Source organism: Pomacea canaliculata, linkage group LG6 (genome assembly GCF_003073045.1).
Source record: "Pomacea canaliculata isolate SZHN2017 linkage group LG6, ASM307304v1, whole genome shotgun sequence".
Taxonomy (NCBI): Eukaryota; Metazoa; Mollusca; class Gastropoda; order Architaenioglossa; family Ampullariidae; genus Pomacea; species Pomacea canaliculata.
The window spans coordinates 19254708-19278108 of record NC_037595.1 but is presented as its reverse complement, the minus strand read 5'-3'; the positions used below and the strand labels follow the sequence as shown (position 1 = coordinate 19278108).

The 23401-nt window shown below is 36.7% G+C and overlaps 2 protein-coding genes across 4 annotated transcripts; both read right to left on the bottom strand.

Annotated features, from left to right (window-relative positions):
* Positions 1–11091: 11091 nt before the first annotated feature.
* LOC112567186 lies at positions 11092–19235 on the bottom strand. The gene is made up of 8 exons (XM_025243783.1): positions 19106–19235; positions 16669–16783; positions 16171–16283; positions 15903–15967; positions 15655–15692; positions 15226–15305; positions 14763–14825; positions 11092–13968 (listed from the first exon to the last, which is right to left on the bottom strand). The coding sequence occupies exons 2-8, from the start codon at positions 16718–16720 to the stop codon at positions 13864–13866; spliced, it is 516 nt and encodes a 171-aa protein (XP_025099568.1). The 5' UTR covers positions 16721–16783; positions 19106–19235; the 3' UTR covers positions 11092–13863.
* On the bottom strand, positions 17703–23297 carry LOC112567185 (3-oxoacyl-[acyl-carrier-protein] reductase FabG-like). Of its 3 annotated transcripts, none has more exons than XM_025243781.1 (9): positions 23158–23297; positions 22721–22853; positions 22144–22236; positions 21532–21617; positions 20719–20812; positions 20363–20432; positions 20196–20228; positions 19778–19842; positions 17703–19310 (listed from the first exon to the last, which is right to left on the bottom strand). In XM_025243781.1, the coding sequence occupies exons 2-9, from the start codon at positions 22742–22744 to the stop codon at positions 19152–19154; spliced, it is 624 nt and encodes a 207-aa protein (XP_025099566.1). In that variant the 5' UTR covers positions 22745–22853; positions 23158–23297; the 3' UTR covers positions 17703–19151. The 3 variants fall into 3 exon arrangements, with proteins under 3 accessions (XP_025099566.1, XP_025099565.1, XP_025099567.1); XM_025243780.1 differs by lacking the exon at positions 20196–20228 and adding an exon at positions 20000–20036 and having other exon boundaries at positions 19778–19841; XM_025243782.1 differs by lacking the exon at positions 20196–20228 and adding an exon at positions 20000–20036 and having other exon boundaries at positions 19778–19841; positions 22732–22853; positions 23158–23214.
* Positions 23298–23401: the final 104 nt, after the last annotated feature.

The window sequence follows — 23401 nt, the reverse complement described above, 5'->3', positions numbered from 1 at the left end:
TTAACAAGACGACCTTACTGGTGATTATAAAATTTCCAGTAAGAGCAGATTTTGAAATGACTACCTAAGACTCAGTTAAAGAAACTATTGCCCCAAATCTGACAAATACCCTACTCCCTTCTCTGACAAACGCCCCCTCAAGCTACAGCATTTGTACAGCAAGAACTTCAGCAACAAGTACCAGAGAGCCAGAACTATATGTTAATTAATGAACTCATCCGTGGACCAACGTGACATCGCGATTTTAGTCTCCTTCTCGACATGGGGACTTTGAAGACGTGTACTTCCAGAACTAACAAGGGAGGTAATTACTTACAATTTGCGTAGCAGTATTTTGAGTTGAGTTTTACCCAGTTATTAGAAAAAAATGCATCCCACTATTCCTTTATGTGAGGAAGACATAACTGCCCGTAGTGTTGGTGCACACAACTTCAAGGCTGTGAAAACAAAGTCAAGCATGAATGAAATGCAACAGAGAGCAGTTGCTGAGAGACAGTCACATCCGCTCCATTGCAATCTTCGAGGACATTCAGAGGAAGGTTACAGATTTTTCCCTGACTTTTTTGGCGCAAATAAAGAACGTTAAAAAATATCGTTCCCTGCGGTTGTCACTTGACAACCTTGCCAGAAGCTGTAAAGCTCTCGACACTACGGGCGCCGCTAAAGAGAAAAAAAAAATGTAAAGTAAAGATGGAAATAGAAACACCAAGGGAGTATATTGAAGAAATACAGAATCTGATTGACCCACCTGATGTCAGTCTGGCTGTAATAGACGAAAACAGGGTATAAAACTACACCTTGATAGACAAAAGAAAAACAAACAAAACAAAAATTAAAAAAGCAGTCTTTTGATACTTCATCCCTCAGATTTGAAAGACAAAATATTACTTGGTACTGCGTCCCACGGACATGGCATTGGATAGACATAAATACTTCATGATACTTCGTCCCTAGGCACATAATATAGCAGAATACTAAGTTTCACAGACATGATAAACAAAATATAGCATGAGTACCCTGAGATATACAGCAGCAGACAACATTAAGCAGTGTTGCTCCCCATGGACTTTATAACCCTGAATTCAATTTTAGGAGTGGCGGAGGTTTGCATTCGGGGCTGTAAAGAGATAGAAGGCGCCTGATCAATCACGCTTTCATCTTCCCTGCGTCATCTCCAAAAAGGTTCAACACAGACCACAACCTCAGAGACCCACATTGCTTTATTTTTTTTTTTTTTTTTTTTATTTTTCTGCATTCGGCCAAACAAAACAAAAACACACTTCGTCAGAAGGTTCTTCGAAGTTCGTGTTCCAGAATTCAAGGTTCTGGTTTTCATCAAGTGCAAGCGTGAAGTCTGGATATGTTGAGAAATATATGTGTATCCCTTACGTACCCTTGACTGATTCCAGCAAAATATTCTAACATGAGATGTTAATTCTGCTTGCTGAAGGAGTAATTTCTTTTGAATTTCGGCAAGAATAACAATAAAAATCAGTAGCAATCAAATAGGAGCTTACGCATTGGGTAAGTAAATGCATTATCATTATGTAAACTGCTTTGATGAACAGTGTTCATGGAAGAGTAGATCTACCCGAAGTCTCAGTAGAGAGAATGGGTAGAATGTAAGGGTCCTGCAGCCTGTGGACAGGGAGAGAGAGACGGTGGTTGCCCAGACAGCATCCACACAGTGTGTTTATTCATCTGTAGCTGCGAGTGTCATGGTCACACCTGACGTTGAGGAAGACGTGAACCTGCACTGTGTGCTGCTTCCTGTCTAAATATTTGTGAGCTGTGGCGCCTTAAAAACACAGAGAAAAAAATGTACAAGGACGTTGAAACGTCCTCAGGATGCCCCTGATAACCTCTGCACTGGTGCACGTGTTGCTGGGGTTCGGGTGTCGAGAGTTAAACGGCGCCCCGGAGAATGACGCAGGTTTATGACTGTCTCAATATTGGGGTAGGTGGTGTGTTTTCGGGGTGTCAGAAAGTGTTGTTAAATACCTCACCAAAATTATAGAAGACACAAAACATCTCACAGTCGGCCAAGTAGAAATATTGTCGATAATAATAATTTTATAGTCCACAAATCATCTTAAAATTCCCATTATTTACAATTAGACGCTATACGTTCGAGGTAACTTAACAATGTTGCATTCACGCCACTGTATACACTGAAACATATAAATCAGAATATAAATAAGTTTATGATTAATTTAATAAATATATACGAATTCATATTCACAGATAATTTTAGTTGTAGTTCTTTCTTCTCATTTTTCCTGTTAAAAATAAATTATATGATCATACTTTTTGCAGATAAGTGCGACTTGGTCCTCAGGCTACATAAAACTTAAGATAAAACTAAGCTAGGAAGCATTTACAGTTTCCAATCATACAGTTTGCTGATGAGCAGCCAAACGACTCACGCAACATGATACACATAATTTTTTGCTTTTTCCACTGTTTCTGAATTGAGTTCACTTGCTCTGAATTGTTTGTGTGTAGCGTTTATATCATGGACAAACCAAAGCAGCCACTATAACTGATATATTGTAATATTTGGAAAAGTGTTGTAAAAGACGGACTGTGGCATTATAACCTTTGGATGGGTCAAATCTACCAGATATCTCTGAAAGCAGTCTTGCAATTTTAAGCAAGTCTTTGGAATTTCTTGCCTCGCATTTCAGAAAAAAAATGCTTTACATTTTCTTTCCCCATAAGCATAAGTACTTGACTATGTCCATACAATACATTTTGTTTTAGGACCCAAGTCTTTACAAACTGCATTACTTCTTGTCCTGTCAACGAGCTTAGTCTCAGTGGGATTTTCTGTACCATCTTTGTTTCTCATATTCACCCACTCATAACAAAATCCATTCTTGTTACAACATGCTTGCGTTTTAATGAGATTGTTCAAAGCCATTCTGCGCAGTAATCTGCACCTTGGCAATGGTCCCACATAATATTTCTGTCGAACGACCAGCAAAAGCGTCCTTGAAAGTCACGGACCTCTTTTTTCACCAGCTATCAGCATCTGACGATATGTAATCAGTTAAAAGGTGAAACAAGATTTCTTCACTTGTGATGTGGTGCTCAACTGACCCTATATTTTGTAGAGTCTCGCCACCTTTAGTAGGGTCCAAAAACTTATCAAAAGATAGTTATCAAAATAATTACAGTGAGGTGTGAAGTAATGATCTCATGTAAGTAGTATGAAAGAAGTCGCTACACCTGCACCTGGAGTCTCAGCAAAACGCCCATAAAAAATATGAGCAAGTAACATGTACAGAATGTTTGAGAAGATAACACATGACAAAATAATGTAAAACACAAGGACAATTCTATGGCCATAAACATACATATGTACACATACAACTACGTAAACACACATCCTAGCCTTTCATCATAACCTGCTACATGATTTACTTATGTATTAAGATGGTTTTTCCTTCAAATTCAAACGTCTGTCTCCGGATCTGCAATGAGAAAATAACCATTTCTGAAGACATTTTAATTATAAATTAGTAGTTACTGGCTTCTCAAATGGAAAAAAAATCTTATCAAGAAACATAATAAAGAATAAGACTGGGAAAGGCCACAAAGATTTCAGTGGACCTGGTTGCGGAAGGGGAGACCACTCTGACCTAGCCCTCGGCAATGTTGGCAGAGTGTGGATGGAAGTCATGGGGGACGTGCCAACAGCAACGTGTTAGCAGGAGGGACGGGGGTGGGATGGATGGGAGAGGTATTTTGTCCCTTGTTACTGACGAAAGAAACGACAGGTGAGGTTGGAGAGGGCGCGAGAAGAGGGGTGCGAGGGCAGGTCTGGACGGTCAAGTGACCTGAACCCAGTGAGTGACTCACCAGGGTCTACGTGTCAAGCTCAAGGGCGATGCGTTCACACATGTTGCTGTCGAGGTTCTGACTGGAAGAAGGTTATAATTATGTCTGCAAATATTTCTTCTTTCTCCTCACCGACACCACGTTTAGATTATTATCATTCTTTAGTTATAGTTTTGTAAAGGTTGATGCAAGGGATGCTCCTGACATTGTCTCGTTTTATGGAGATCTTGACATAGCTGGCCTTCAGTGAACCTCGGGGTGCATTTTCGGTTCTTCTCTGGGGATAACGACTATTACTGCATGAAATTCGAACTGGATGAAAATATATACCTTGGGTAGTGGTCACATATTGTTTGAATGGCGCAACAGACAGTCAAATAAGAAATAAAAAAAAAGAGGCTAGAAATGGATATTTTTATAGTGGAACTGAGCATCATCGCTGATGGCATTCACCTTCTTCTCATCATGAGAACACAACGAACTCTAATTTATAACACCATTATTATTGTGTGTGTGCTATAGTTTTCTTCTTAAAAGAGGTTTTGGCAAGCCTTTGATGGTGAGGTAAAACCCTTCATAAATTCACTCACTTACTTTCTTATTAATGTGTACCCAGTATCATTTACACAAGTTTTATTGATGAAATTTGTATTATTGTAGATGAGGATAGGGTCTGGTTTTGTTTTTGATTTTTTTTTTACATGAGAAAAACTTAGGTGTGTGAGTGCATGAAAGTAGTATTGCGTCATGGGGGTTTCCGAGCTTTGAAGTCTGTGGCCTCACTGGGTGACAGGGGTTGTTCAGCTCCATTATAATCTTATCAGCCAACGTCATACAGTTCTCGACCGAGAAGTCATTATATGGCATGCATCGGTCGTAGAAACAAGACAGTAACGACCTTAGACCTCTTCATGGGAGATTGTAGAAGTGAAAACGTACTAATGTCTCACCGGAATAGTAAATATGCCGGAACTAGGAACAACAGGAGTAGCTATTGTAACCTGGAACTGCGCCTCCTTTGTTAAAGATAACGAAATCTGTCTACGTGTTTAGGTCAAATTATATTGAAATAAATGAAGAAATCGAGTTCCATTCATCATGATGATGTAGAAACTCATAGTTTTTGTTCCTTGCTATCCGATACTTTTTAGAAAATGAGTACACTAAATATTTTCAGTCAACATGCTTTCAAGATGATCATTTAATCATTTTAAGGCCAGTCTTGATAAGGGGACAATTATAGTTGTTAAGTCACCTGCCACACGCTACAACACGTTTTGTTCACAGCACCCATGGGGGGGCCTCAACGTTGTTTCTCCTTCGTCCTGGTCTTACAGTAAGTCAAAGCTTGGCGTACGCCTCACACACCTTTGACAAATGTAAATAATCTGGGGAGGTAATCTGACCTAATCAGAGATAACCCTGTCAAGGTGACCAACGCAAAGTTTGCTGAGGTGGCGAACTATTGAACACTTAGTGGGAGGCTATCGTGTCCGCATGTAGCATGTAACATGTAACAAATCTTCTCGCCCTGATTACTGCGTGTTTGTCTTTCCGTTGATTGATTCATTCATTTTTCTTTGTAACTGTGTTCATGGTTCTCTCTCTATCTCGTCTCTTTGTCGTTCCGTCTCTTACTCTTTCTCTCTCGCCCTCTTTTTCTCTTCTCCGTATTTCTGCAAGCACACATACAAACCCACAAACACTTAAAAAATAGACAAAAGCAGAAAAACGGGAACAATACTGAAACTACTAATTTATTTAATATAAATAATAAATGTGCATAGGTAGGTTCATTCAGTCGTTTATATTTTTATATGCATTCCAATACATTCGGCCTGCCCTGAACGTTTAGATGCCGGTCAGGTCAAACTAAGAGAAGGCGAGGAGCTGGAGGAAGATTCTAAGACTTAGGAAGATAGAAATAAAACACAAGGATAGTAACGGTTACATCTATCATCCAGATTAAGGATATGTATTAAGCAAGGGAAAAGAGGTTTGAAAATTCAATAGTTATTTTCATGATGATGATGATGATGATGATGATGATGATGATGATGATTCTTTTTCTTGTTGTTGAGGTTCCACTGTCCTGCAGCTGTGCGAATATGTACTTTTTTGTGTCTATTCTTGGCACATTTTCCGACTGTTGGCAAGGTACCTGGCTCTGCCTGTCTAATGTAACTTCTCTTCGCTTTCGGTAATTCAAAATAAACTGTAGTAGAGACGCCATAATCTGTAATCTGACTTGTATAGACATGGGCTTGTCTGTATACATTACTGTGTATATGTATGCGTGTGTGTGTGTGCGTGCAAGTGTGTTCATATGTACGCGTGTGTTTACGTGCTAGAGCGTGTAAGTCTGTGCTTGTTTATGCGCACACAAACACGTGAAGAAAAGATGTTGGGTAGATAAATGACATACAAGCAGAATCCGACAAGCAGGGGTGGGTGGGTGAAGGGTAACAGAGGAAAAGGGGAAAAGAAGAGAAAAAGTGAAGGGGTCAGGGGTAAGGTGTATGTTTCTATGGCAACGGTTGAGTACTCCTAACATGGACAGAAGGCGTGCGTGACTGAACCAATGAAAACCGCTGTTCTTATTACGTCATTTGCAGTAACTCTGACGTCAGCCAAAAAAAAATGCTTTCTTGCAGCATGCTGAGGTCAAGGGTAACGTGAGGAAATGTTGTTATTACTCTCCCAACCCCTACACACAGATAACACACACACACACACACATCCCCCTCAACCCAAACCCCTCTCCCCAACCAACACACACGCTTCTAGATGGAGGGAATGTCGATATGGTTGAGAAAAAAAAAAGCTTGAGGGAGATTGGGTGGCAGCTCTGTCAAGCAATGCATAGATGACTTTTGCATGCGAGAAACACTTTATTTTCCTTATTTTATTTTGCAGTAAATCGGTTTTCGTGTCCTTACGGTTTTCTTTTTAAAGACACAGCTAGGTGTTGTTGCCCTGCCACCTCATGGTAATAAGACTCAGGTGATCTGTATCATCTGGCCAAGGTAAAGGTAAGGTACGGGAGGGACGAAGAAACGAAAAGAAGCATGGGAAAATAACCAAAAGCTGCTTCAAGTTTGCTTGTCTGTTCTCTCTTCAAGGCCCTCCTTTGGTCACAAGGATCTAGTCAGTTATTCGTGACCCATGGCTGTTTCTTATTCGTTTGTCACCTTAGAACCTCCTGGAGAGTAGCATCCTTTTGGTGTTTCTAACACAACACAAAAGATTCAATGCGGCGAATTTTCCCCTGTGGCTGTGAAGACTTCTGCCACTTCTTCCAGTCCACGTTTCCGCGATTCAAAAATTCCTTTTCTGCCTGATCAATACGTCCCTTCATCACTCGCTGGTCTCTCATTTTAAGCATTTAAAAAAAATAATAAATTAGAGTTTACCTAAAGACTGAAAAGGATGTTATCACTTAGGAGAATCATCTGAAAAGCGATGAAATAATATTTTAGAAGTGGGATTCTAACAAAGAACTACTGTAACATTACAAAATCTTCATGCTATGTTTGCTTACACCCAGAATGCTCCACATCTTGAAGTTTAATGGATGCTGTGGTCAAATATGGCGACTGAGAAGAGTAACGATAATATTGCCAAATATTCTATATCCTTTCTCGCTACTAGTACACGAGCCTCGTTCTTTTTGACAAAATTCTTTGATTAGGGTTAGAAAACAAAAAGATTTTAGGATGGATTGACTGAGCTGCGATAAATCTGGTCCTTATGACTCTTGTGACTATAAACAGTATTTGTGGAAAATGAACAACTAGAGCTTGTTCTCTTACACCGAGGGATATGTGATGCTCAGAAATGTGAGCAATTCAGCTGAGATATGACGGAAAAACCGTTCGACCAAAATGAAATAAATAAGTACGAGGAAAGAGATGTAAACAATAACGCAGACAACAAAAGCAGAATATATAGGATCTCTCAATGTTTAGGTGGCTGGGTTGGCAGACGACATTTATGCCAGTGTGTCAGAGAGCCAGGGAACGTGCGATCGATTCTCCTCCCAAAACTGATGCTCGGCCCTCACGCCTTCATCCCTTGCATATCCTCCGTCTTCCATCCTCCCAGCCATGAACCCAGAGATGTGACGTGCATTTCAACCAAGCTATTGATTACGCGGGCACCTATATGTCCTTCTGTAGGAGCGTGTGTCCGTGTGTGTGAGGGGTAGGGGGTTTGTGTGTGTGTGAGAGAGAGCTGGGACCATATTGGGTCGGATTCAAGTTCAATTTCAGTTCCAAATCAAATAAAGTTTGACTGACAAGATGCATAAGAGCAAATGTTACATATACTGACATTAGTTTCCACTTAATAAAATATTAACATAAAATATATAAACCCATTAGCACAATATAGCAGACCTACAGACGCTCTAGATATTTGACAGATTAATAATACGATAAACAGACAAACAAACTACTTATTTTTTCTGTTTCATCTGCAGATATCTTCATGCACGTTCACGCGCACTAGACCATTTTTATTACCTGTCTCTGACTGCTGGAATTGTGTCAAAACTCTTTCATTGTAAAACTCATCCCAGTTTCCAGTCCTCTTCTGCTGAACCTAGCTGTCTACCTTGTCTGATCCTGGCAGCCTCTCCTACAGCTGACTCTCTGGTTGCTCCCCACCCCCGGTCTGTTCCTGGCAGCTGCAACCCTTTCCTCCCCGGCATCTACTCCACCATTCTTCCATTTTATCCTTCCCTGCTGACGCACCTGGATTTTGTCTTTTGACCTTTCTCCATTCGTTCACCTGATAGCCTCTATTTTCGTCCAGCGATCTCAGCAAACACGAGGGAAAATGGCAAGATTCCTTTATGTTGTTTTGTGGAAATTATTTGAGAGAAATCATTCTTGGTGTCACTAGACCTTCTGCTTAGCTTATTTAAGGCTTTTCCTCGTCCTTTTTAAAAAAAATGTTCCAGTTGCATGGCAATATTAAAACTTGTTTCAGAACATTTAAATTTACATCAGTGTGTGTGGTGGGGGATGAGGCGTCAAATTATGATTTTTTTTAAATATATGTATTTAGTACGTATCTTGTATCTCAAGAACAGATGGGGAGACTTCAACCAGAGATTTTGAGATAATAACTTGTATTGAAATCAAAAAAACCGTTTTACACTCGTGAATATCTGCAAGTTGAATGGGAGGAAAAAAATCGTCCGCGCATGTGCAGAACTACAATAGCGTCGTCGGCAATAACTTATTTATCTTGGAGACTACATATTGATGTCTACAAAGAGATGGAAGGTAGGTGTGGTGGTCGTATTGATCTTCTTTCGTGATGTTCTCAGTGTCAAATTCATGACATACACTGTGATGTTCTCCCACACCGTCATCAAAAACACGATGATCATCGAGATGATCGGATATCTTGTAAAGACTTTTGTCAGAAAGATAAAGGAAAGAAAGGAATCTTTATAAGTAGAATTTGCCGGTCAACCGTTTGGCTTCAGTCTACTCCATGAACGATCCTCGTTTCCTCAGTAAGTCGACAGAACACAACCGTTTCGCACCTTAAGGCGCACTGTCAGCTACAGGTGTGCATTCATTTGTCTATGCTGCTCTTTATGCTAGGGTGGGTTAGACAGCACTTGGCCTTTTGTACTGGGAGTGGATGCAAAGGCTTTCATCCAGCTTCGAAGAAGCCTCCAGCAATTGTGCCAGTCAGTTATTTTCACACTTGGAACATTTTGCTGTCTCTTGCTCACGAACAATCACACACGTTGGATACAGAGTTTTAAACTGCATTAATGTGATATTTTTTATTTAACGGTGTTTTTCTGCTGTATGCCAAAGGCCTTACCGAAGAATTCGCAATTCTCTCTCACACACTTCTTTGGGCGGTTTAAATTGCATTGGAAACTATTATTTTATATGCCAGGGACCAAGGCCTTACTAAAAAGTTCTCTCTCGCTAACAGACACCCACACACATTTCCCAAGAAACTACAGTTCCTACACATCCTGTCTTTTTTTGCTAACAGTCGTAAACATCGAGGGGGAAGAACATCTCCCCCCCCCCACACACAAAACCGCTTCTTGTTTGCTTGCTACTGTACAGCCCAAGCAGTTTTGTTGCTATCACCACAGGCGGAGAAGACGATGCAGGTGGCATATCGCCAAACCGTTGCAACTGTGAGCATTCGAGTACCTGAACATCATTTGCTGTTGCAGATATAAACATGCACCTCTGTGCAATTTTATGCTTTCTACCTCGCCCAAGGCCATCTTAAACGAGACTTTTGATCAAGTGCGACAAAGTTTTTAAATGGCGGTTATAAATAAAAACATTTGTCCAGGTTTAGGGCTGACTCTACTTGTAGTTATCATCAGTTCCTTAGTCATGATTGGTGCACCTGACATAGGAAACTGCATTGTCCAATGATGTGGCATCTACAGAATGTCTTCTTTTCATACACTGTGTTACATTCACATTATATTGCATCATTGTGCTCTATTATGCTCATCACATGTGACAAATGCAGTACAGGTGCTAGTAGTTTTCTTTAGGAGTTCCTCGACCAGACATACACCCTGCAGGTAAGAAAACCAAAGATTCCTACAGATTGCAATCTGCAACTGTTTTTCCATTCCTCTGCCCCTGTACTTGTTTGATAAATACGCAGTGTGAGCATGGAAGGGATGAAAGATTTCACACACACACAGAGGCAGTCATGGGTGAAATGCAGGATAATAAACTACGACGACTATGACCCTGAATGGGGGCTCCAGGAGTATACAACACATACTGGCATTCTTTAGGTAGAGGGCTAGGAGATGTTGTGCCAGCCCACATACCAATGTCAAGAAAATTCAAAGACAGACGTACACAGTGCTCCCCAACACAAATTTTTCCCCCACTTCTCTGGCAGAATCCACCGAACATCAGCAAAAATATTAGAACAGTTATAACATCATAAAATATTGTCTTTGCATGTGTGTGTTGTGCCCCTATGCTCCACTGGGGATGATTAGGCGCCTACAAGATGTGTGTCGATGGGTAAATGAGTGAACTCACACTAATGGAAATATGCACAGTGTATATGCATTGATGTTACAGCTATAATGAATAAAAGATAGTTGTTTTAGTTTTAAATTTATAAACTTGGAATTGGTACTTGCCTGAGGCTTGTTTTATCTCTATTAGACACACACACAACTTTTCGGCAACCTCTAAAAAGATAAAAATCAATACAAATTCAAGATCTGGGTACAAGACTCAAGTGTTCTTTACAATATTCTCTGTTTCAAACAATCAACAATATATAACACTTTACCTTGAATCTCACTTATTTAAGCATCGTCTTGTTGGGTCACATACAAATCGGGTAAAAAACATTAAATGGTGAGGCAAACTATTGCAAACACAAAATATGACAAAAATCATAGCAAAAGGAAGGCTAGTCACATGGTTAAAGGTGTGCATATAGAGACTGCAGAATCTGAGAATACTTAAATGGGATGCCATGTGATCATGCAAGTTAACTTGTGATCATGCAAGAGGTTGTTCGCATTTAGGTAAATGAAGCATATTCACACAAAACATATGGTCATAGTGGCCAACCGGTCAAAAGTAAAAATGAAGCAGGTTTGTTCCCAAGTTTAGAAAAACATAAATTGACGTCACTTAGTTCTGAATATGTAGTAAATGGTTACCAATTTAAAATGATGAATGATTTCAGTGTTTAGAAAGTTTAGTTATAAACGTAGATGGATAGCCTACTGATTTTGATCCGTGAAAGGTCTTTTTTTTCAGATAATGCATGAATACACTAATATAACTACCCTGACAGCTGAGATTGGTGTATTCTCCAGCAAGGGGAGACAAAGGCTAGACGTAATTTGTCCAGTCAGCTAAAGCCATGAAAAAAAAAATATTTACAATAAAGAAACTAAAAAAAATTGAAACATAAACATGCCAAAAAAACTCTAGAAACATAGTTATGGCTGCTGAAAAACTTAATAGTTACAAAAATGACTCACTGTTTTCAGCACAGCTGTACATTTTATGCATTCTGTGTAAATTTTTTATCTTTGCTGGAAAATATTACATCAAATGTAAGCTTTTAAAGTGGTTACATCAGTGTAGCCCTGGTTGTGAAAATTGATTCTTTGCGGATTTTCTATACCAGTCATGATATTTACATCACTTTTGTTTTTAAAAAAGAAAAATCTGGAAAAATAGTAGGTAGAACAAACGTTCCCTCCCTTGTTGCTTTTCTGTTTTCCACATCTGTTGTAATGTTCCCCTACAACAAAACTCATTGATATTTTCCTCAAAACGTTGTACTAAGCTTAAATTCCTTCCATGACAGGATATAAGATTAAAATATCACAGCTAGAATAAACACATCTTAGATGTATAAGAAAATCACAGACCAAACTGGATTATCAGTATACAAAAGTCAGATCTTAATCCAGACAGTTTAAAACTTTCAACATGTGAGAAAAACTAAGCCTTACAAAAATTTGGGCATGTACATGATGGAAAAACTACTGAAACACAAGAGGCTTTCTGCTAAACAATTCTGGCAAATTTGCATCCAATGACAATTCCTTCTTGAGGGGTTTGAGGCAAATTTATTATCATTTTTATTATTTTAATCCTTAAATCTTACTAAACATATGAAAAAGACATGATTTTTATATTTTGCTGATAAAAGCACTATGGAAATCATAAAGCTAGCAAACTTTCGATCGCGTTAATGTGCATTAAATTTGCCGCACTGTGAAACTCTGGCAAAGTCTGTGTGAACATAATTTGACTTCAGGCTTGTTTACAATCCCTTACAAAGGCAAAGTGCCTGTTACCCTGATGGATGAGAGAATAATCTCTCTCTCACACACACTTCCGAACATACATGTTCAGTTATCTATTCCCATGCTTCAGTAACACATATGCGGAATGACTCTGTGGGTGCCGTTAACATCACATTTACTCTAAAGGGTCAGTCAACAGTGTTTTGGAGTTTTCTAAAAAGAAAAATGTACACAACATAAATATAAAGAACTGACTTAATAGTGAAATTAATCTGAAATGTGAAAAGGCCACTCCCACTTTGACTGTCCATCATTCTTCAGTTATCAGGCAGTTGTGTGTTTTAGGTTGCACTGTGCTAAATTGTCACAACTTGGACAAAAAGATTTTTCTTTTTTCCCAATGATAGTACCAATGTCAAGTTACAGCAAAGAGTTCAGTGAACATACATATACTAGTGCATCATGATTCAAGCATGATGAGCAAAACAAAGATGCAAAGTCTCAATCTTTTTCTTTATTTTCATCAATTCTGCCTACGAGCTATTTGTCCTGGAAGAAAATGCTTTAACTTTTATTGCTGATACATTTTGATTACAAGTCTGGAGAATGATTGGAAAGCGAGAGGGAACTATTACAGAAAATATTCTTACACTAAGGCAAATACCTAAAGTTAGTACTCCCAAAAACTTAAGCTCATGATAGGTTCGTCAGGGAATTGGAAAATCTGATAGAGAAATCTGAATTGATGTCTCACATAGACAGAGAGCTCAATATCTGAAACTTTTGAAAAGTGAAGTTGGCTCAACTGCTTTAGCAGCTGCACACTTGATAGCCTCATTGCTTAATTATTTTTAACAAAACTCTTGCACTTTGCTTTGAAGCAAAGGGACACTTTTCAGATGTTGTACGACTTATAGTTTTGAAACTTTTCATGGTGTATTTAATAGACAAAATACCAATGGATAATGTATTTCCAAGTTTTATATATGTATACAAGTGTGAGTGCATGCCACTGTCACTTTGTGAGTGTATGTGTTAGCATCCTCTTATGTTGATTGTGCATCTTTCTTTTGCATTTTCTTCTAAACCTATGTTCTTTACTTTACCTATGCATTTTCTCTGGCACAAGGGGAGTGGCCTTGAAAAGAATGACTGCCGTCTGGCTTCAAATGCTGTTCTTGTAGTCACTTTGATTAGACAGGATTAGCAGACTTAATTTACCAAAGTGGACTTTTCTTGATAATACCAGTCCACTGAGTTTTGTCAGCTTCACTCAAACGCTTCTTTAAGAAACTCAGCTTCCTTTCTAGCTCATCGACTTCCTGAAAATAAAGATAATTAAATCAGTTCACTTCTTTTGGCTACCTTCTCAAAAGGAAAAGATAAAGAAAAAGGATTTAACACTAGTTTGCTTTTGAAAGTAAGAAACTTGGGGCAATTTACAAAACCCAACATCAGGGTTTTAACAGTTATACTCAAGGTTGAAAGTGCCATTTCTAAACAGCAAAGGGAAATAACTAAATCTCTTCAGAAGAATTTTCCTCAATGGCTGAATTAGATTATGGATCTCATTTGTGAATAATTTACACAATGAAAAATCTCATAATTTAATAAACAGTGTAGATTGTTAAACAAAGTGGAAACATTATAAACATAATAAATCAATTTGTTAAAGTTACAAAAATATAGGAATTTTTAAGATAACAAAGACCTATTCAGTTATTCCTTGTTTTTCTTCTTGTTTAATTTGGAACAAAACATAAAAGTCCTCTCATAAATTCCTGAACAAATTCTCTCCCTCTCTTTCTTATTTTTACACAATAACCCTTAATGTTGAAAAAGAAACTACAAGGCAAGTCTACATCTGTGAGCATCAGAATACACTACTGATTTAACTACAGTTAACAGTCACCACTAAAGCAAAAGAACCTTCTTTGTACGAGATTTTTAACATGCAAAAGTAAGTAACTATAATTCAGGCTAGCATTTAAGTTTTTGTTACACATTTTTTTATCGATTCACAAAGAGTCAAAATCTATTTATGCAATAATGTTATGACTAGAAAATAAAAACCAGCAGAAAATAAAAATCCAAGAAAAAAATTTTTGTTACATGCCTGTTTCATTTTCTCTTCTCGTTTGACTTTGAGTTCAGGAATGCTCTCCTCCAGTCTAGAGATCTTAAAGAAACAAGATCCAAAGAAATAAAACCCTTAAATTTAAGAACCCCTAAAATTCATCACAAAACAGGATCAAGGTTATTTTATAGCAGATCCTTTACAATAAAATAAAATATTTCTCTATATGCACTTTCATAACATAGCTAAGCACAGAATGAGGCTTAATCTGATAAGACCTTGAGATTAAAAAAAAAGGTTTTCGTTTGGTACAAAACCATCTGAAAGAACATATTTTAGACTTATTTTTAAGGAAGCTAAGAAGTAAAAAAATATTAATATTACAAATGAGACAAGACAAATATAATTACAAAAAAAATCAAGTGTCTATTAAAGGCATTTGTAAGTATTTATTCTCTTTCACTGCACAATAAAAGAAGGTGGGTTGGATATTAGTACATACCCTTTTTGAAATCTCCTTTATTTGCCTAAGAATTGTGGCTGTGTAGGTGTTGGTTTTTACACTTCTGGGTTTGGGATGAACTAAACAAAGCAAACAGTGACTAGTATATTAACAATTTATCTTTCTGTCAGTTTTTTGCATTTATAATAACTGATAGCTGCCTATTATAGTAGATCTAAACTTACCTGAAAAACATTTCTGACTTAGCTCCAAAACAATCTTTCAAAGACACCTTTATGGTTCACCTGCCTCTAAATTTATCATGGTTTTCCCTAATAATAACCTTCTTTAGATTAAGAGCTGACACAAGCACAGAAATTAATGAAATGACTCTACTGGGTCTGTCAAATCCATGTTGAGTCAGTTATCAATGATAAAAATGTCCCTGATAACTTATAATTTTATTTGTACTCATAGATCTTAGCATACCTCGCTGGTATTCGTGTAAAATATCCAATGTGTATGGCCTGCAACAAGGATAAAAAGAACTGAAAATATGTCTTTTGCAATTTTCTTTCAATTCCTTGAAGTTAATATTGCCTAATTTAAAGCGTTGTTTCAAAGATTGTATTATGCTTTAGTACTATATTGATGTGACACAAGAAAAAAATGTTCTTCTGATATTATATTTTGTTTTGAAATAAATACAAATACACAAATTATATTGTCTATCTTACACATCTTTTGAGTTTTCCTCCAGTCTTCCATTAAGTGGTATCAATGATCCCCGTTGGTTTCTTAGCTGCAACAGAGATGTGTTTATATGCCTTTTGTTTATAACATACACACTACACTTCTCTTCTTTGTGTTATTTTTACGTTTTCAGGAGCATACATTATAATGTACCTACCTATGTCTCATTACCTAACACAGACTTGTTGTACAGTTGTCTACTTTAAAACATGCACACAATAGAAATACATTAGAAATACATTATTTTGCAACCTGGAGAATTATTCCTGTCTTTGGTAAGTTCAGATCTCGTGTAACTTTTTTGCTGACTTCTTTCACAGTTTCTCCTTCACGAATTTCCAAACAGAGCAGATTACTTCGTGGATCTGAAAGGGATCAGTAAAGCCTAAAAATCCAAAGTCAATACTAAATTGTGAAATAAAGGTAAATAATTTTAAGAGAACTCAGAAGAAATTATGATGCCAACGGTGCAGATACGAAAAGCTGACTTCCTGAATTAAAAAAAAATTATGATTTTCCAGTTTCATTTCAGTTAGACAGATACATACTGTCCAACTGTACGTACTTCAAAAACTTCGTGTTTCTGCGACAGACATGTAAACAATAATTTCGTTACATTCTTTTGGTTACAACACTTCTAATTATTTTACTTTACATTTTTATAACTTTATTTTTTGGAAATAAGTATGAAGCAGCTAGAAATATATTTTAAAAAAGATATGTTAGTCGAAAATCCGTTAGTAGACTAACCTTCGGCGTGATCCAGCCTGTGAACTAACATCCACACTCTTTTGTCCGCCATGATCCTGACTAGGATCGACTACTCCGTAGACAAGACATCTTATTCCAGAGACAGTGTTGTCCCCTGAAATTTAGCAAACTAGGGATAATTGACATCGATTGTTACTGTTTATTAAAATTAATTAAGTTGTTGAATAAAAACTTGAGTTTTAGGTATCTTGGTATTAATTAGGTATTTTCGCCGAGGATTTTCAGTTTTAGCACTTATACTGATAATTTTTGTGTAGATTTTAGTTGAAAGGCTAGTCAAAATTAAGTTACTTTTTTTTTTAAATCCTACTCATTAAATCAAGGGTATGTAAAGGTTTCAAAGCAGAATCACTCCTTTAGAATTTTGATAATCTGGATGTACAACAGTCTTCTCGGGTTGATAAATTGTGGAGTGCTGTATTATCTTTAATACTGTCACTACCTGCTTGATGCTAACTTCATAAATTTTGAATCAACAGTGTTTGTTTAAGGTGTGCAATCGTAGATTCGCTGTGGCATACATTAGTCTTTTTGTCCCATTATTTCAGGTTCACTTTTCTTCTCCTAAAATATTTATTGCTATTTATTTTGCTGCAAAAGAAAAATTGTCATATGTTTGTTTTGGTGGACAACATATAGTAGCATCACTTAATGTGTTTTGACTGCTGCAGTAAACATTTGATTTTTTTCCATTTTTGGCAAATATGTTAGAACATCGATGCAATCATCATATTTATGATTAGATTCAGCACATTTTGTTTATACATCTGTGAGTTTATTAGGTTGTATAAACATTAAAATGTGCCTGTCTTATAAGTGAAGTTACATGAAATGATTGTATATTGAGTCAGTGGCATAGGAAGATGCTCAGCTTTTGGAAGGAGGGGGGCAAACTCCATGCTGACAGTAAACAATATTCACATTCTTGCTCCTCAGTATCTTTTTTTGATGAGACGGCTGCCCCACCAACTTGTTCCTACGCCACTGTAAGTTATGGCAGAAGCAGACATACATCACCTTGTTCATGACATTTATTTCTTCTTTGAGATTTAATAAAAATGTATAAGCAATATCATGCACGGCTAAGATGGAGATTGCATTGTTTGAAAATCTATTCTGAAAGTATTACTAAACATGCAGTGTACTGTCTTTATATATATGTCATCACACATCTTTCATGACCCATTTCAAGCCTCAATATATGTTTTATGTTTTTGTGTACAACAGTTTGTGTTTATCACACTGCCTACAAACTTTTTAGAAGTAGCAATTCACAGTATTCTGATAAAATCAAAATTATGTCATCCAGATGTTTGAATAATGGAGAGTTGGATAAACATGTCACAGAGGTGACATGACGAGCCCGCACTGCTGAATGACTAATTGGGGTTCTTTTTTTGGATAGTGGAACAAAAAAGAGGGAAGATTTGAATTAACTGTTGCGCTTCACTTCCCAAGGAGACACGGCAAGTGGAGGGACACTGTGTATGGGGGAGTAGAGGCTGTGCCTGCCTAGTAAGGTGCGATGTTTGCATCTTTGTGCAGCTCAGGTTTTTGTATTTCGGACATTTTCATACAATTTCTTTAAAAAATATGGATAAGTAATGTGTTCTCTTTGTTGTAACTACCAATAGGCACAGTCTACAGGGCCTGGAGATGGGCCATGGAGTGAAGGGCCATGAGTGTTTCTGTCTGGCTAATGCAATGGACTAATGGGCCTGACAGATGCCATGAAATATTTGAAGAGTTTTTGTTTTGCAAGTTGTTCAGATTTTTTTTTCTTGTATCCTGGAGAATATGGCCCAGGAAGACAACATCTAACCCCAAGAGGCAGCGTTTGACATATCAGTAGGTTAGGTCGCTAGTCCCCAGAGAAGGTGATATATTGAGTATTGTGGTCGCTCGTCCCCAAAGACAACGTCATTTAGTGGATAACATCTGTTCCCAAGTGAAGATGTCCGTTGTGTTTTGTGTGATTGTTATTACAATTTAAGTTGTGAGTATTCAAGATATATATATATTTAAACTTATGGAACATTAGTCCCTATAAAAACTGTTGATACAGTGAAAGCAGTGTTGTGCAGAACCTTACACTTCATTATTCTTAAGTTGAGCACCAAGCAAAGGAACTTTCTCTCATGACTATGTTTAGAATTAGAGATCATTAATAAGTAATAATAATAATATATCTTAGATAGTAGTAAGGATTAACTTATGTATGTTTACTAGGGAGTTATTTTTAACATTATGTATTTTTTAATAAGTTAAAATTATTAAATATATACAGACATACAAAAGAGGCAGAGTTGTTTTGTATAGAAAAGAATGTGCAAAATGTCCAGGCATGTACATGAAAGTGAGTGTCTGTGACAAAACAGTAAATTCTTCTTCATATATTACTAAGGGAAATTTTAACATTAAGGAAGAAAACAATTCAGTCATGATTTTTGTAGGTCAAGATGCTATCTTGGGCACATTGCATGTTTGCCACCATCAACAGGAATAGTAGCACCCGTGATAAAAGACGCCGAGTCAGATGCCAGGAAGGCAATCACATTTGCAGTCTCTTCTGTTGTTCCTGGTCGACCAAGAGCCTGTGTAGTCTTTGTTCTTTCAAGGAACTAGTATAAAAAAAACAAAAGAGCTCCAAAGATCAGTAACTTCCCAACAAATCTTGACACTCTTGTTATTGCATAAATTGCTGCTTGGCCACAACGTCCTTGAAAGATTAGCTTACAGGTGGGGCATTTGTTTGTACAACATAACTGGTGGACATGGTGATAAAACTGACAATTATTTCTCAACAAAGAGGCTAAGAGATGAAAATCAAAGCATTGCCATCTTTTATTACATTAGCTAATACTAATAATCTTTATAGACCCTTACTATAAAAAATCTGACATAGTGACAAGACCATAACTCAGTAATCAGCACTAAGTGATCATATTAAATAATGACAATAATATCAAAATGTGAAAATTTTTTTAGGTCCCAGACATCAAAGACTTATTAACAAAAGAATGCACATGAATGCACACACTCAAACATGGACACACACAATCAAATATCATCAGAAAAAAATGAAAACCTTCTGATAGGCTTTTTCATCAAGACCTGCTCTTTTGTGGACATTAGTGAGAATTACACCAGGACTGAAAACAACCAGAAATAAAGATCAATTTTAAAAAATACTATATTTTGAGACATAATTTATATTTTTACTTAATACTACCAATAACATAAAAAAAAGAATTATGAAGCAAACATTTTAAAAGGAAATAGTCCTTTAAATAAGTGGTTATTTACTCACTTCACACTGTTAACTCGCACTTGTTTTGAAGCCAGCTCTGTTGCAGAGAACACTTTTTTGGCACAATTTCTCAAACTTCAAACACCGATTCTACTAGTTTTTAATGCTGATCTATTTTCTATGTTCACTTAATTAGATGCCAGTAAAGATTATTAATCCTTCTGTAGCTGATTGCAAGATTTGTCAGTATAGCTACCACTGGTGTTGGTGATCATGTCAAGCCTAGAACCTGGAAAAGGATGGATAATACAATAAGGTTCAATTTAGATTATGTATGCTAGCTAGCGCTTGAGGTGTATGGATTGATCAAGATTGCTTATCCTCTATTGAATGAAAAGATTGATTTAAATGTGTCATGCTTACCGAGAGCTGTGCATCTTGTGAACTGGTCCAATGCTCCTTTAGACATACAGTACGCCAGCACATTGGGGAACTGGTACAAAGTAATAGTTGTCTTTTAATCATCATATCATGATAAATAAATACAAAAATTAGAGACAAGAACCAAAGAAGCAAACTAAAGCATTTTTTTTTGTAAGCAAACTAAAGCATGCCTGGCATTAAGAAGTTAAACTTACCAATTAATTACTAAAGTCATTCAATGCATCAATTTATAGTAACTATTGATCCTGATATCTATCCTAGATGCTCCCGACAAGCAAAATATACAGTATCCCTCTTTGCTTAAGATTTGGGGAAACAAAACACCTTATACTCACAGAGCGAATTCCATTAACGCTTGATACATTAACAATATTGCCCTTGGTTTGAATGATGTAAGGAACACATAGCATTGTCAGATGGTAGATGGCTCTGTAATACAAGAAAAACACAAAATTTCTTTCTGTGTGCTACTAAATACTTACCAAGTGTAAAGAAATAAAATGTCCTTCAGCATACTCTGAACTGTGAAAGGACAATTAAAACCCTGTTTTAGCAAAATGTGCTTTATTTTCAAATATTAAAACATGAAGATAAATTTTAAGAGCCAAGTTGTGATGCCTTGGTTGTGGTGTAATCATCACGTGCCATCTCAGCAAAAAAGTCCATATAACCAACATGCATTTGAATCATGTTTTATTTAGCACACTGTAGCCAATGCTGCTATGAGGTGTAATGGCAGTCTCACAACAGAGCTGAATATACTGCTCATGAAGCAGCAATCTAGGGATGGCGGACAAAAGTCATTGTTTTGCTAAGCAGTAAGAGACTAAAAGATATAGGAGACCTACAAAAATCTGAACAATGACGAAAGTGATGACTTTGTTTCATTTCAGGTTCGAATTCTTTTAATTATGATTCATCATGATTCCTGATTGCTTAGTATAGTCCTTTTAATAAATCTTACACAAAAATCAATCAATAAAATTCATTTTTTAATATCAATAAACATCCTGCAAAACACATTACAAAATACAAGCCCTGCTTACCTGCAATAAAGTTTGAATTCTGGAGACAGTATGAGTTACAATATTTGCTCTTGGACACTAGATTTTACACTAAAAGATGAGTTTGGGATTTGGTTGCTTTACCTGACATTGATGTTAAAAACATCATCAAGCTGTTTCAAGGAAGTGTCTTCTATTGATCCCATGGCTAGAATGCCTGCACTGTTTACCTGAAACAAGTTAATCTCTTCTAATTCTTGTGAAGATTACTATTTTCAAGTTATTATTTGTGAAGGCATGTGTCTGCCTGCATGCATGGACAATTTCATTCATGTAACACTTTCCCTCATCAGTAGCCCAACCATGAAGACTAAGCAGCAGTGAAACAAACTTCACTTCAGCTACTGAAATGACTATGAAAACTTAATCCAATCTAACTCAAACCACTCCAATCCATTCTTTTAAAGACATATTACACAGTACACTGTATTTCAAGAAAGAACATGAGCGTACATAACATGTGTCCATAATTTACTTTATGTATGAGCGAGTGTATGTTATAGAAGTGTGTTTGTTATATTGAATGTGGGTGCATGATTGTTGATGATTCAGTCTATGTATAATCTTTGTAAAGTGCTATGAGAAAATCTTTGGAAAGGTGCTATATAAATCCTCATTATTATTAAAAAAAATGAATAGCAAAAGAATGAAGTTCTCTACTTAGCAATATGCTGCAGACAGTATTTGTTCACTCACCAGAACATCCAGCTTGCCATAATTCTCAATCACTGTTTTCACCACGTATTCAGTGTCACTTTCCTTGCTTAGATCAGCAGTGATCAACAAAGGCTGCATATATAATTTATTTTAATAGTTATTTTTAAGATGCATTTCAAAACATTGATAAAATATTTATTGGTGGTGAGGATCCTTATAAGTTTCATAGTGATGATGTAACTATAAGATATAGGAGACCAATCTATAATGGGGACTCTTTGGGGTAGTTTATATGTAATTAAGATTATAATGTGAGATACTGACACTATTTTAGTTTATCAAAACAATTCTCAAGATCACTGAACTTTCTAATAAAGTGTATGTACCCAGAAAGATTGGGAAAGCTACCTATTGCATGTCCAGCAGCTGGTGGTAAGATTTAGCATTATGCTTTTCCTGCGCATATGATTCCTGCAGTTTCTATTTCAAGCTACAGTAGGGATCCTAAGTGTAAAAATAGTAAGGTATATACTGCACAAATACTCTTGTAAACATGCATGGAAGTGAATAACTGATCTCTTCCCAAAAAAAGATAAATGGACACATTCCTTTTTACTTTGTAACCACTAATCTTTCGCATTCTTTGCCAACTTCTTCAAGGTAAGCAGTCTGTCGTCCAGTTAATGCCAGCTTTGCCCCCAGCTCAGCAAATTTTACAGCAGCCCCTCTACCAATGCCTGAACTTGAACCTGTTGACAAAAATTTAATTACATTATAAACTGCAATGCAAAAAAAAAAAAAAAAAAAAAAAAAAACTATATGCAAAAATATCCAATAATATTTTTTTTCGTTTTGCTATTTTTTTCCATTTTGTATGCAGCCATGCAGCATTTTTATCATGACTTTGGTGTACCACAAACATATGAAGCTTATCATTTAATGTGACTAAGAATAATTACATACACTGACTTTTCTCATAAAGAAAACTTTGCTGTGATGTCAGATTTCAGAAGTTGAATAAAATACCATTGCGTAAATTTGTAAGCGGCAAACCTGTTATTAATGCTATTTTCCCATTAAGTCTTCCCAGACAAGCAGACGTTGCCATCGTCGTCAAGATAACGAACGGTTCGTGATCAGAGTTGGTCAAGAGTTGTTTCCCTTATACTTAATCGTAAGGTATTGCTGTCTTTCCAAACTTTTGGCTTTGCCAGACTAAAAATGTTTACGAGATTATTTTATTAATCACATTCCTTTTGTCACTGTACAATTATGTTGGAAAAACTTAACACGGTGT